The sequence below is a fragment of the Mesoplodon densirostris genome, chromosome X (genome assembly GCF_025265405.1).
Source record: "Mesoplodon densirostris isolate mMesDen1 chromosome X, mMesDen1 primary haplotype, whole genome shotgun sequence".
Taxonomy (NCBI): domain Eukaryota; kingdom Metazoa; phylum Chordata; class Mammalia; order Artiodactyla; family Ziphiidae; genus Mesoplodon; species Mesoplodon densirostris.
The window spans coordinates 41,298,549-41,310,895 of NC_082681.1; the positions used below are offsets into that span (position 1 = coordinate 41,298,549).

At 37.8% G+C, this 12,347-nt stretch overlaps 1 protein-coding gene across 5 annotated transcripts in view; it reads left to right on the forward strand.

Annotated features, from left to right (window-relative positions):
* ACSL4 (acyl-CoA synthetase long chain family member 4) overlaps positions 1-10,381 on the forward strand; it is an 89,778-nt gene extending 79,397 nt beyond the window's left edge. For all 5 annotated transcript variants that reach the window (XM_060086812.1, XM_060086815.1, XM_060086816.1 and 2 more), the window contains 2 exons: positions 1,826-1,983; positions 7,544-10,381. In XM_060086812.1, coding sequence (XP_059942795.1) covers positions 1,826-1,983; positions 7,544-7,701 — 316 coding nt within the window. In that variant the 3' untranslated portion in view covers positions 7,702-10,381. The remainder of the gene's footprint in view (positions 1-1,825; positions 1,984-7,543) is intronic.
* Positions 10,382-12,347: the final 1,966 nt, after the last annotated feature.

Consider the following 12,347-nt stretch of genomic DNA (forward strand, 5'->3'; position numbering starts at 1 on the left):
AGTCCACCTCCTCAACTTGGGATAATTCGTTGTAGAAAGAGGAAAAGGGGAAAAAATCATAGATCTTGTTCTCAAAGTCTACCTCCTCAATTTGGGATGATTCGTTGCCTATTCATGTATTCCACAGATGCAAGGTATATCAAATTGATTGTGGAGCTTTAATCCGCTGCTTCTGAGGTTGCAGGGAGAGATTTCCCTGTCTCTTCTTTATTCTCTCACAGCTCCCGGGTCTCAGCTTTGGATTTGGCCCCACCTCTGCGTGTAGGTCACCGGAGGGCATCTGTTCTTCACTCAGACAGGACAGGGTTAAAGGAGCAGCTGCTTTGGGGGCTCTGGCTCACTCAGGCCAGGGGGAGGGAGGGGTACGGAGTGCGGGGCGAGCCTGTGGCGGCAGAGGCCGGCGTGACATTGCACCAGCCCGAGGTGCGCCATGCACTCTCCCGGGGAAGCCGTCCCTGGATCCCGGGACCCCGGCAGTGGCGGGCTGCACAGACTCCCCGGAAAGGGGGCGTGGACAGTGACCTGCGCTCGCACACAGGCCTCTTGGCGGCGGCAGCAGCAGCCCCAGCGTCCCATGCCCGTTTATGGGGTCCGCGCTTTTAGCCGCAGCTCACGCCTGTCTCTGGAGCTCCTTTAAGCAGCGCTCTTAATCCCCTGTCCTTGTGCACCAGGAAACAGAGGGAAGAAAAAGTCTCTTGCCTCTTCGGCAGCTCCAGACATTTTCCCGGACTCCCTCCTGGCTAGCTGTGGTGCACTAACCCCTTCAGGCTCCCTTCCCGCCGCCAACCCCAGTCTTCTCCCCGCGCTCTGACTGAAACCCGAAACCCGAGCCTCAGCTCCCATCCCCGCTTGACCTGGTGGCCGAGCAGACAAGCCTCTCGGGCTGGTGAGTGCTGGTCGGCACCGATCCTCTGTGTGGGAACCTCTCCGCTTTGCCCTCTGCACCCCTGTTGCTGAGCTCTCCTCTGCTACTCTGAAGCTTTCCCCCTCTGCCACCCACAGTCTCCACCCGTGAAGGGGCTTCCTAGTGTGTGGAAACCTTTCCTCCTTCACGGCTCCATCCCACTGGTGCAGGTCCCGTCCCTACCCTTTTGTCTCTGTTTATTCTTGTTTCTTTTGCCCTACCCAGGTACGTGGGGAGTTTCTTGCCTTTTGGGGGGTCTGAGGTCTTCTGTCAGCGTTCAGTAGGTGTTCTGTAGGAGTTGTTCCACCTGTAGATGAATTTCTGATGTATCTGTGAGGAGGAAGGTGATCTCCGCGTCTTACTCTTCCGCCATCTTACCCCAGCTCCCCATTTTTTATTTTTGTTGTACTCTTCATCTATTTATTCTTTTGTCTCCTGTGCTTTTGGTGTCATATCTAAGAAAGCATTGCCAAATCCAATGTCATGAATCTTTTCCCCTATGTTTTTTTCTAGGCATTTTATAATTTTAGCTCTTACGGATTTAGGTCTTTGATCTATTCTGAGTTAATTTTTGTATGTGCTAGAAGGTAAGGGTCCAACTTCATTCCTTTGTATATGGATATCCAGTTCTTTTAATACCACTTGTTGAAGAGACTGTCTTTTCCCCATTGAACAGTCGTGGAACCATTGTTGAAGATCATTTAACCATATATGCAAGGGTTTATTCTGGACTCTATATCATTGGGCTATCTATGTGTCTGTCGTTATGACGGTACTATGGGCTTTATTTCTTCTTAATGAAGCTGTAACAAATAAGAGAAATATATATTCAGAATTATGTGTAGTATTTCTTTGCATAATTTATGAATAATTGTTCTTAATGTTTTAATTTCTAGTTTGTTTTATTTTCTAATTTTTTAGTGACCAGTCCTATGTGATAAGTTTTGTGGTTCCTAATCAGCAAAGGTTGACACTTTTGGCACAACAGAAAGGGGTGGAAGGCACCTGGGTTGATATCTGCAATGACCCTGCCATGGAAGCTGAAATACTGAAAGAGATTAGAGAAGCTGCAAATACCAGTAAGTAAGAAATGGCTTATCTGTTGATGTCCCTAAAAGTTATTTAATGAGGTCCTGTGCATTAGACTCTTCAAGATGTCTATTTGGTTTGTTTGTTTTAAATTTTTATTGGAGTACAGTCAATTTACTATGTTGTGTTTTAAAAAACCTGCCTCTTAAATATACATAATGAATTTCCATGTTGGAAGGATCTTTAAATGTTATATGGTAGAATAATGTAACTAGTTCTTTATTGTATGTCACAGCATCCCTGCTAGGTAGTCATCTAGTCTGTGTTTGGAATGGTCCATCTTCGTTCTGATAGTTCATACTAATGTGCCCTGGTGTGAATCTTTTATCATTTACCATTGCATATACTTACTTGGTGTGGGCCCTTTCAATCTAGAGATCTCTGCCCTTTGGTTCCAGGAAATCTCTTTACCTTTTGTTGTTTGTTTGCTTTTCTTTCATTGCTTTTCCCCTCTGAGTTTTGTATTCATGTTTGTATCTGGGACTACTTTTATATGGTTGTTGACCTTCTACTTTCATCCTCTAATTTTATTATCTTTTTTTTCTTTTGTAATCTATCTTGTCTTTTTTTTTTTTTGCTGGGGGTGGGAGGATTGCAATTTATTTATTTATTTTACATCTTTATTGGAGTATAATTGCTTTACAATGGTGTGTTAATTTCTGCTTTATAACAAAGTGAATCAGTTATACATATACATATATCCCCATATCTCCTCTCTCTTGCATCTCCCTCCCACCCTCCCTATCCCACCCTTCTAGGTGGTCACAGAGCACTGAGCTGATCTCCCTGTGCTATGTGGCTGCTTCCCACTAGCTATCTATTTTACATTTAGTAGTATATATAAGTGCATGCCACTCTCTCACTTCATCCCGGCTTACCCTTCCCCCTCCCCATGTCCTCAGGTCCATTCTCTAGTAGGTCTGCATCTTTATTCCTGTCCTGCCCCTAGGTTTTTCATGACCATTAGATCCCATGTATATGTATTAGCATACAGTGTTTGTTTTTCTCTTTCTGACTTACTTCACTCTGTATGACAGACTCTAGTTCCAGCCACCTCACTACAAATAACTCAACTTCGTTTCTTTTTATGGCTGAGTAATATTCCATTGTATATATGTGCTACATCTTCTTTATATCTTGTCCTTTTTGTTTTATATTGTGGCAGATCCCTCAACTTTATCATTGCCTCTGTCTATTGAGCTTCCAACTTCCAATATCAGAATTTCAATTTTCAAGAGTTCTTTCCTGCTTTCTTAGTGTCCCTTTAATAGCATCCTGTTGCTCTTTCATGGGTGCAGTCATCCTCTGAGGATGTTGAAAGGATTCATTTTATGAAGTTTCCTTCTCCTGTTATTGTTTCTGTTTCCTTCAAGTTCCACTTTCTGCTTGCTTTGGTCAGCCTCGCATATATCTGCTGATTCTTGTCTCTCCATTCATATTTGAGAATGAGGTTCTAAAAAGCTGTTTGGAAAGCTTTCTGGGCTTCACTGAAAAGTTATTCAAATGTTAGTGTCTTGAGTCATTCCACTTCTCCAGAGGAGACTTCTGCAGTCTCTTACCTGGGGGATATTAGCATGACTGCCAATATTCTGGTAGCCAAAAAAAAAAAAAAGCATTGGAAGGGGGCTGGGGGTGGGGTGGTTAGGTCTTCCCCTCACTGAACCCTTAGGTTTTCAGCCTTACTCCCTCCCTCTATTGTAAGTGTCCTGAGTCCAGAGTCTCTCTAGTTCAGTTTTTCCAGAAGGTAAATCTATCTCCAGCCTGGTTGGGGAAGAGCAGGATGAGGGAGAACTGTCCTCTGAACAGATGAGGGCCAGCCCTGCTGTTTTCAGCATGCCCCTCATCTCTGTCTTCTGTCCCTCAGCTTCTGTCTATGGGCTCGGGAGATTGGTTTGCCTCTTGTTGGCGCTCTTTGATGTGGGCAGTTAGCTTTTAGCTCTCTTGGCTCCCAGTCAGTTAACTGCTGGCCTGTTTGCTTTTCGTCTTCTAAGATTTTGTTGGGCCTTCTCACCCAGTGTCCCCTTTCTCTCATTTCTATTGTTTGTTTGTGGTTAATACCTTTTTAATTCAAAATATTATTTTTAAACTGTTTATTTTCCAGGGGAGCAGAGATAAACTGTGTACTCTTCATGTTTAATTGGAAGCGATTAACCTAGTTTTAACCTATTGCTTTCCCTTCTAAAAAATGAAAATATCATTTTTCTGATTACAGGTATCTATATTCATTATAAAGTACTGGACAATACAGAAAGTTTAAAGGAGGAAGTAAAAATCACTTGATAGTAGTTACCTTTGGGTGGTGACATTACATTCTGTTATATATACTTAACTTACCAACGTCATCGACTTTCTTCTAAGTCAGTAGATATAGAATTGAATTACCATTTTTTAAGCTAAATAGTATTCCAGTATAGGAGTGTCCACTTAAGTCCTTATTGTTAGACTTTTTCCCTCCACTGTAAGCAAATAGAATATATATCTTTTATTCTAATTTATTGTCTTATGTAATTATATTCTTTTTTTTTTTTTTTTTTTTTTTTTTTTTTTTTTGCTGTACGCGGGCCTCTCACAGTTGTGGCCTCTCCCGTTGCGGAGCACAGGCTCCGGACGCGCAGGCTCAGTGGCCATGGCTCACGGGCCCAGCCACTCCGTGGCATATGGGATCCTCCCAGACCGGGGCACGAACCCGTATCCCCTGCATCGGCAGGCGGACTCTCAACCACTGCGCCACCAGGGAGGCCCTGTAATTATATTCTTAATATGGATTCTTAGAAATGGAATTTCTGAGTCAAGAAAAATGTATATTTTTAAAGCTTTTTTCCCTTATGTTGCCAAATAACTCCCTCTTCACCCAGAAAAACTGGACTAGTTTATACTCCTGTCAGAGATACATGAGCACACCTATTTCCCTAACTAGGCTACTATTATTTATTTTTTAAAATTAACTACTTGGGTTCCATTTTGGTTAAAAAATATAGTTTGTAACATTTGTTAGCAAGTTGAAGTTGAAAAACTATTTTCCCCAAGAAGAACATTCTTCTAGTTAACTCTGGTCACTGTAAAGTTTTAAATAGCAGTTACCTATTAACATAATCTGCGAAGTAAGTTACTGTATAAGCATAAAGACAGTAGCTTAATTTTTTTCTTAAAGTTGGTTTTGTTAATTATAGTATTATTGACATATCATACTTTTTAATGTTAATATCACCAGGCTTCCAGAATTTTCTTTGATACAAATCCTCATTTTTTTCTTTAAATGTAGTATTTTAAAAAGTATTTCAGCCAATAGGCTGTTATTCTTAGTCACTCTCTGAACATACTAATGGAGCAGAATGTGACTTGAATAATTTGTCATTGAATATTCACCTGTGTAAAAGCAACACTGGGGGAAGTTTTTCAGGCTGGAAAATGGAGTAAAATTCTAGGACCTGCTAGGCCTACATAACTTTCCTGTGCTTGGATTGAGGCGTGAAATCAAACAATTCATGATTTGGATAATGAACACTAATCATGAGCTAAATCTAAATAACTCAGAAGCTCGTCTGTGCCACAGAAGATTTATTTTGCTAACCTTTTGCTTCAAATTATAATTTCAGAGACTTAGGCCAAAAACTATAAAATAGTTTTGATTGTATTCAGTTAAATCTGCCTGAAGTCATACATCGTTCATAGCAGGCCTCTTCATGTTTTAAATATAAGTGCAAGGTATAGGTAGTATCATAAGAATGCAAAATAATGGTTTTGGGGTGATTTGACAACTATCAGTGGCTAGAAAAATTGACATTTGCTGCCACCTGCAGGTCACATTTCATAATGTCCTAGGTAATTCTGATAAAATGCCACGTGTAAAGTTTTTGTTTTTTTCTTCCCCTAATCTTTTTCACTTGTTTGCAATTTATAAATTTATTTAATTTATAGGAAACTGTGTGACTGCCCGTTGCTCTCTATAGCTTGTGGTACTAGCTAATGTTTAGGAGTTTCCAAAACTATGAAACCTCTAATGCAGCATTAAAAAAAAAAAATGCTTAATTTGCTTGTGTGCAATTGAAATAACGTGCTTGCTTTGTCCCATTGTTGTCAGTGTTTCTGGAATACGACCTATGTAAGTAGGTAAAATAATATGAAATAAAAGGTTTTGGAGCCAGATCAATATTTGAGAATTTAACTATTCCCTTGAGATCCAAATATGACCTTATTTCAGGCACCTCTGTATAACTGAGCTATAATCTATCATCAGAGTAGATATGGTTAATTTGAACAAGTTTTATATTCCTTTATTACCTTTTTAGGCATTACTTTTAGGAAGTTGGTTCTAAGTAATTTGAAAGATTACTTTTCACACTCAGCTTTATATTTTTCTCTTATTTTAATGAGAAACTTGCTAATTCACCCAAGCTTTCGTAAAACTCAGACTAGCATTAGAACAAAAACTTCATTGAATTTGAGTTCTTTGTGCTTATCACTGAAACCAAGTTGTTTCTCAAGTTACCTAGGCTGTTTAGCAGTAGTTTTAAAACATGCAGATGTTTGCTTCTTTGAAATTGCTATTTTAAATAATTACATATAAAATAAAGCTCATCTGTAGATTAACATTACTGTTAGTAGGGCTTCAGAATTTTAAGGATGACCTTGTATTAATAATAAGTAACTTCACTGAATATAATTTATTGAATTTAAAATTATTGAATACTGTATGGATTGCTTCTATGTCCTTATTTTCACCATTTTCTTACCTTTCTTTCGACATGTGTTGTGTTGTCTAACTCAAATCCAATATGTGCTGCATCAATTCTTATATCATTTAAGAGTATGAAACTCACAACCCCCCTTTTGATTCTTATTTGAATTACAATAAAGTTTATGAAGAACAGTTGTCTAGAGGCTAATTTTCTGTAGAATGAATGAATACATATGTATGTTTCTTGAGGGCTCAGTGTAGCGTATGGATGGCAGTGAACAGAACAAAGCCCCTGCTTTCATGGAGCTTACATTCTAGTAGGTGACATAAATATATAATATATGGGGTGGTGATAAGTATTTTGAAGAAGACATAGCATAAGAGGATACAGAGAGACAAAGGGACTTCTATTTTGTTAGGATTGGTCAAGGGAGTCCTCTCTGAGGAGGTGGCATTTGAACAGACACGTGGATGAGGTAGGGAGGTGAGCCATGCAACTACAGCAGGGAAGGCCATCCCAGGCAGAAGGTGCAACAGATAGAAAGACTCTGAAGAGGAGGGTGTCTACATATATATTAGGGAAAAAAACTGCATAGTCCAAAACCATCCAACTGAAACAACTGATGTGTACTTTGAGAAATATAAAATGAAATTGTAAGGTGTTGGTATCATTAATTAACTATAACATACCATTAAGTTTGTCTCATCACCTGCATCATCTAGGTGAATCCTGCAAAATTCATGTTTTATTGTTTCTCTCTCTCCCACTCACCCCCATTTTCCCAACCCTTGTCACTCTTCCCCCTTCTTTCCCCTCTCTCCCGCTCTTTCCCTCTTTCTCTCTCTTTCCTACCCCCCCTTTCTCATTTCAGTGAAATTGGAGCGATTTGAAACTCCAATCAAGGTTCGCTTAAGCCCGGAGCCCTGGACCCCTGAAACTGGTTTGGTCACTGATGCTTTCAAACTGAAAAGGAAGGAACTGAAGAACCATTACCTCAAAGACATTGAGCGAATGTATGGGGGCAAATAAAATGCTGCTCTCTTACTTACAGTTGTGCAGGAGGCTGCCTGGTGGTTTTTCATTTCTGGAGTTTTCAGCCTTGTTGAGCTGTCTGTTAGAATGTAAAATGTATCATTCTAAAATCATGGTAATAAAAAAACAAAACCCAAAGTGATTAAAATAGTTGTTGATTCTACTTTGACTTAGTTTTGCATAGTTCTAGTGAAGCTGAAACTGAAAAGTTATTTCCCTGTAGCTGTGTTATTAATTTTAGAGCAAAATTTCTGTTTTGAAAAATTAGCCTAAGATATACTTGTTTCAGTAAAGAAAAAATATTTAATATTGAACAAAATAAGTTGGAACTGGAGTAGAATGTAGTTTGAGGAAATTTGCAACTTCCAATGTCTATTGTCTTCCTAGTTCAGAGGATGCTCAAATATTAAGCATGACCAAAAAATATATTAACACTACTCAAAGCAGAAGTGCTGCAGGGCTTTAAAATTCTCTTCCAACCATTTGTCTTGAATCATGATATGATATACAGAATCAAATAATACCTTGGAAACCATTTTAGCATTCGTAATTGTTATGTAGGTTACGCATAGAATCATTATAATATTGTGAATAATTACAGTGTCTGAAGTAAGAATAAAACAATATAAACGCACCAAAAAATATCTAGTAATATATTTAAAGGGAAATTCAACGTGCTTTTTTGAAACTTGGAGATGTAAAATCAGTAACTGTAATTATTTGAATAACTTAAAAGTACATCTTAAAAAATGCTGAACATTGCATTTCTGTTTGCTCAAAATAAGACAAACCAAGAGTTAAAATAATAGAAAGTTAACCAAATTTTAACAGGAAGCACTTTCTCTGTTAGAAAAGGTGATGAAATTGTAAGTATTTAGAATTATAACCCTTGCACAGCACTGAACCTGGGAGAGGATTTAGACTTTGAACTTATCTTTGATAACAGGGATTGATTTTAAACTGTATTAAATCAAACTTGTAATTTAAGGTCTGTTTGCTGTTGCTGATTTGATTCTTGATCAATTATTTGTATTACCAAAAGCCTTTCATTTTGCTTTAATTTTAGCAAAAGTGGGGTATGATGAATGACTTCCCTACTATCTTGTTTTAATCTATGAATGATTAATTAACTTGGATGAATTTTGGGAACTTAAAGGGAAGAACACACTGTTACCACTTTTTTTCTGTTTGAGAAGAGTTCAGAAACTGGAAATGCTGGATTTGGGAGAAGGGAAGTTACTCACTAAGGGACTGATACTTGTGCAGTAACTTGGTATGTGGGCTTCTTTTTGAATCTTTAATTAAAATCTGGGATTATATATCCCTGATAGGTATTCACACTTGAACCATAGTTACTGTAAAAAAAAAAAATTCTTAATACTGTTATTCTTTGCACTTTTTTCTTAATCATTTTATATATATATATACCTATATATATGTTGCTTACATTGCTTTGTACAGATGTGGGCCACTACTGCAACAAAACACATTCTGTTTGCTCTAGAATATTTATAAAGAAAATATTTAAATGTTATGTATATGGTGGTAAAAAGGAAAAATCATCTGGTGTTATTATAAGCAAGAATGGAGGTTTTTGTAAAGAATGTTCAGTGTTCTGCAATGTAAAATTTGAAGCAAGGTCTCCCTGAGTTATGTGTATGTGAGTATTCTCATTCTTCCCAACTTGCCTTCTAAGAGTGAAAAATCATTCTTACCAAGTAGACTACTATTCAGCTTCCACTGTTCCTGGCCCACTCTTGATCCTCTAAGGATGATGTTCTTAGACTTTTCCTGTATGTGAGTCCCCTCCTTTTGGAATGGTGATTTTAAATGTGTGAGTGCATGCGTACTCAGATATTTGAACCCTCACCCGCTCCCATCTCCCAAAAGCTAGAACACTGCCAACTAATCTGTTGTATGGGTCCTTTAGAAACGCATAATTAACACTTAAGGTTGGGTGCTGCTAATTCTTTGCGAAAATCCAAATATTGTTAACGGACCAGGGAGATGCCACTACCCCCTGATTTTTCCTCAACAAATATACGTGTTTATGTAAACAGATCTTTCCATATTCATAGTGACTTTTCAAGTATTTGAGCGTAAAGATTTTGATCCTACATTTTTATACCTGTTTAAATTGTTCACTGTTACTATTACATGTCAGCCATCAAATAAAGTTGTACTTAAAAAAATTCCTGCAATTATGTACATTTCTAAGACGAACACTTGTGACTTTTGCTTTAATTACATGAAAGTACCTTGCCTCCTTGATATTTGATATTCGTATTGATTTTTTTTTCTGGAATGGAAGTATAATTGTGTCACTTTTTGGAACTGAGATACATATGAATGATTCAAAAAGTCAGAAGTTAAGGAGAATAATGTTTCTTTGGTCATAAAGACTGATTAATAATCCTTGCCTATATTTTCCTGAAGCATGTGACAGATGTTTCTGGAGTAACAAGATGAGAACAGATTAAAGATTGTGTGGTATTTGGGATTTGGAGAGAAATATTTTAATTTTCAAATGTAGTTACAAATTAGAATGTATTCATATTTCTACTTTCTGTTAAAATGCACGATTGCAGGATTGTTACTTAGGTTTTCATGTTTTCCTTGATGAAAAGCTCCATTTGTTCTGGTTTTTAAGTTTGCACTCGAATCTTAAGAAATAAATTCACCCACATTATCAAGCCAATTTGTGCTTAATTATGCATCAAGATAAAATCTGCAAGTTTGAAGAATACCAGCCAAACTTTTAAACACATATTTCAGAAGTACTCCTCTCTAGGTTTATAGAATTGCATTAAGCAGATAACCTGGGTTGTATAAATCATATCCATTAGTTTGGAGGATTTGAACCCAAAGCTGTTAACTTTCGTACAGTTAATAGAGTAGAATCCCTTTGCAGCACTGATACTGTGGGACAAAACATAGTCATGCTGTGTGGATTATTAGTACGTGCTAATAAATGGTAACTGTTACCTTTAGGCTAATTAAACTTTAGGGAGAAATTAATTTATCTGAGTTATACGAGGGTATATGTAAAATAGTATTAGAGCCGTGGAACCATTGCCTCAATTTATTTCCTGTCTTTGCCACTCACTCGCTGTGTGACTTTGGGCAAGTTCATTAACATCCCTCCACTATGTTTCTCCTTCCCGAAAAATGGGGCTGATTGATAAAATAGGATCTACTTCAGAGGATGGTTGTGAGGGTAAAAATGAGTTAATCCATATAAAGTGTTTAAAACATAGTAAACATATGTTAACTGTTATCATTATCATTGTATCCAGGTAACATTCATGAGTCAAGTTATTTAACATATTGGTTCGCACCTCAGGGCCTTAAAGGACTGCTTGCCCCTGAAGACTTTAAAGAAAAACTTCTGGATTTAGAGGTGAGGAGACCTGGGCTCTTTGTATCACTAGTTTTGTAGCCTGGACAAATCTCAAAATACCCTCCTTAGCTTTAGTTTCTTCCTGTATCAAAGAAAGAGAGAGACAGAGACAGAGACACTGGACTTCAAAAAAAGATGCTTTGTAAAAAGGGAAAGATGAATGAGAGAAGAAATAGGGAGTGTAATTGTCCCTAAGGCCCATCACATCTAGCTTTCATATTGTGATTTTGCTGTCCCAAGGTGATTTTTTGTTTTTTAATGATGCCCTAGGTCCCAAGTTTCCTATAGGGATATTAGGCTGTGGCTGATGCCATCACAAGAAGTGAGGATTCTACTAGGTACAAGGAATTTCTGTTACTCTCATGTTCTCTCTCTTTAAAAATCAGAGTTGTGCACATATAATTTAAAGCAGTGCTTTCATTTTTTTTACTGTGATCCACGATGCTTTGCACACATGCTTATGTGTATATAAAACAATATTTTATGTGAAATGTTTATGTGAAAACATGAACAATGTTTATGTGATAAAACAATACTAATGAGACTTTCTATTTCATTTATTTAAATGTTGGTTGTCACCCTCTAAACTGATTTCATGACCCCGCAAGATAGTGCTGTCCGATGGAACTCCTGTGAGGTTGGAGATGTTCCATATCTGTGCTATCCATTATAGTACCACTAGTCACGTGTGGCCATTGAGCATTTGAGATGTAGTTAGTGTGACTGAGGAACTGAATTTTAAATTTCATTTCCATGTTGGACAGCACGGCTTTAGAGGGTCTGCAAGCCACAGTTTGGAAAGCACAGGTTGAAAGCTATCCTATGATGTCCATGAAAGAAAGCTATCCCCTGCCATCATACTCCCACCTCCTCTACCTCAGTGGCAACCACACTCTTAGACCTCCCAGTCAGTACTAGTACTCTCTTCTTAAATGAGAAGGCAAGGAATACCAAACCTTGGAAGACTAGAGATAAAAGCAAGGAGAAAAAAGCAAATTGGAGTAAATTGGTTCTGCAGGGTAAATAAAGCTTTAAAAAAACGTTTAAAACTACCATTAAACGAGAAGGCTGCAAAAAAGGAATATATAGAAAACAAAAAAGAATAAAAACATCTCTTAGAAATTATAAACATGATGGCTGAAATGAAAATTTCAAGAGAAAGGTTGAAATAGCCAGTAGAGGAAATCTCTCAGGAAGTAGAACTTTTGGAGGGGCCAAATGTTTTTTATTGTGGTAAAATATA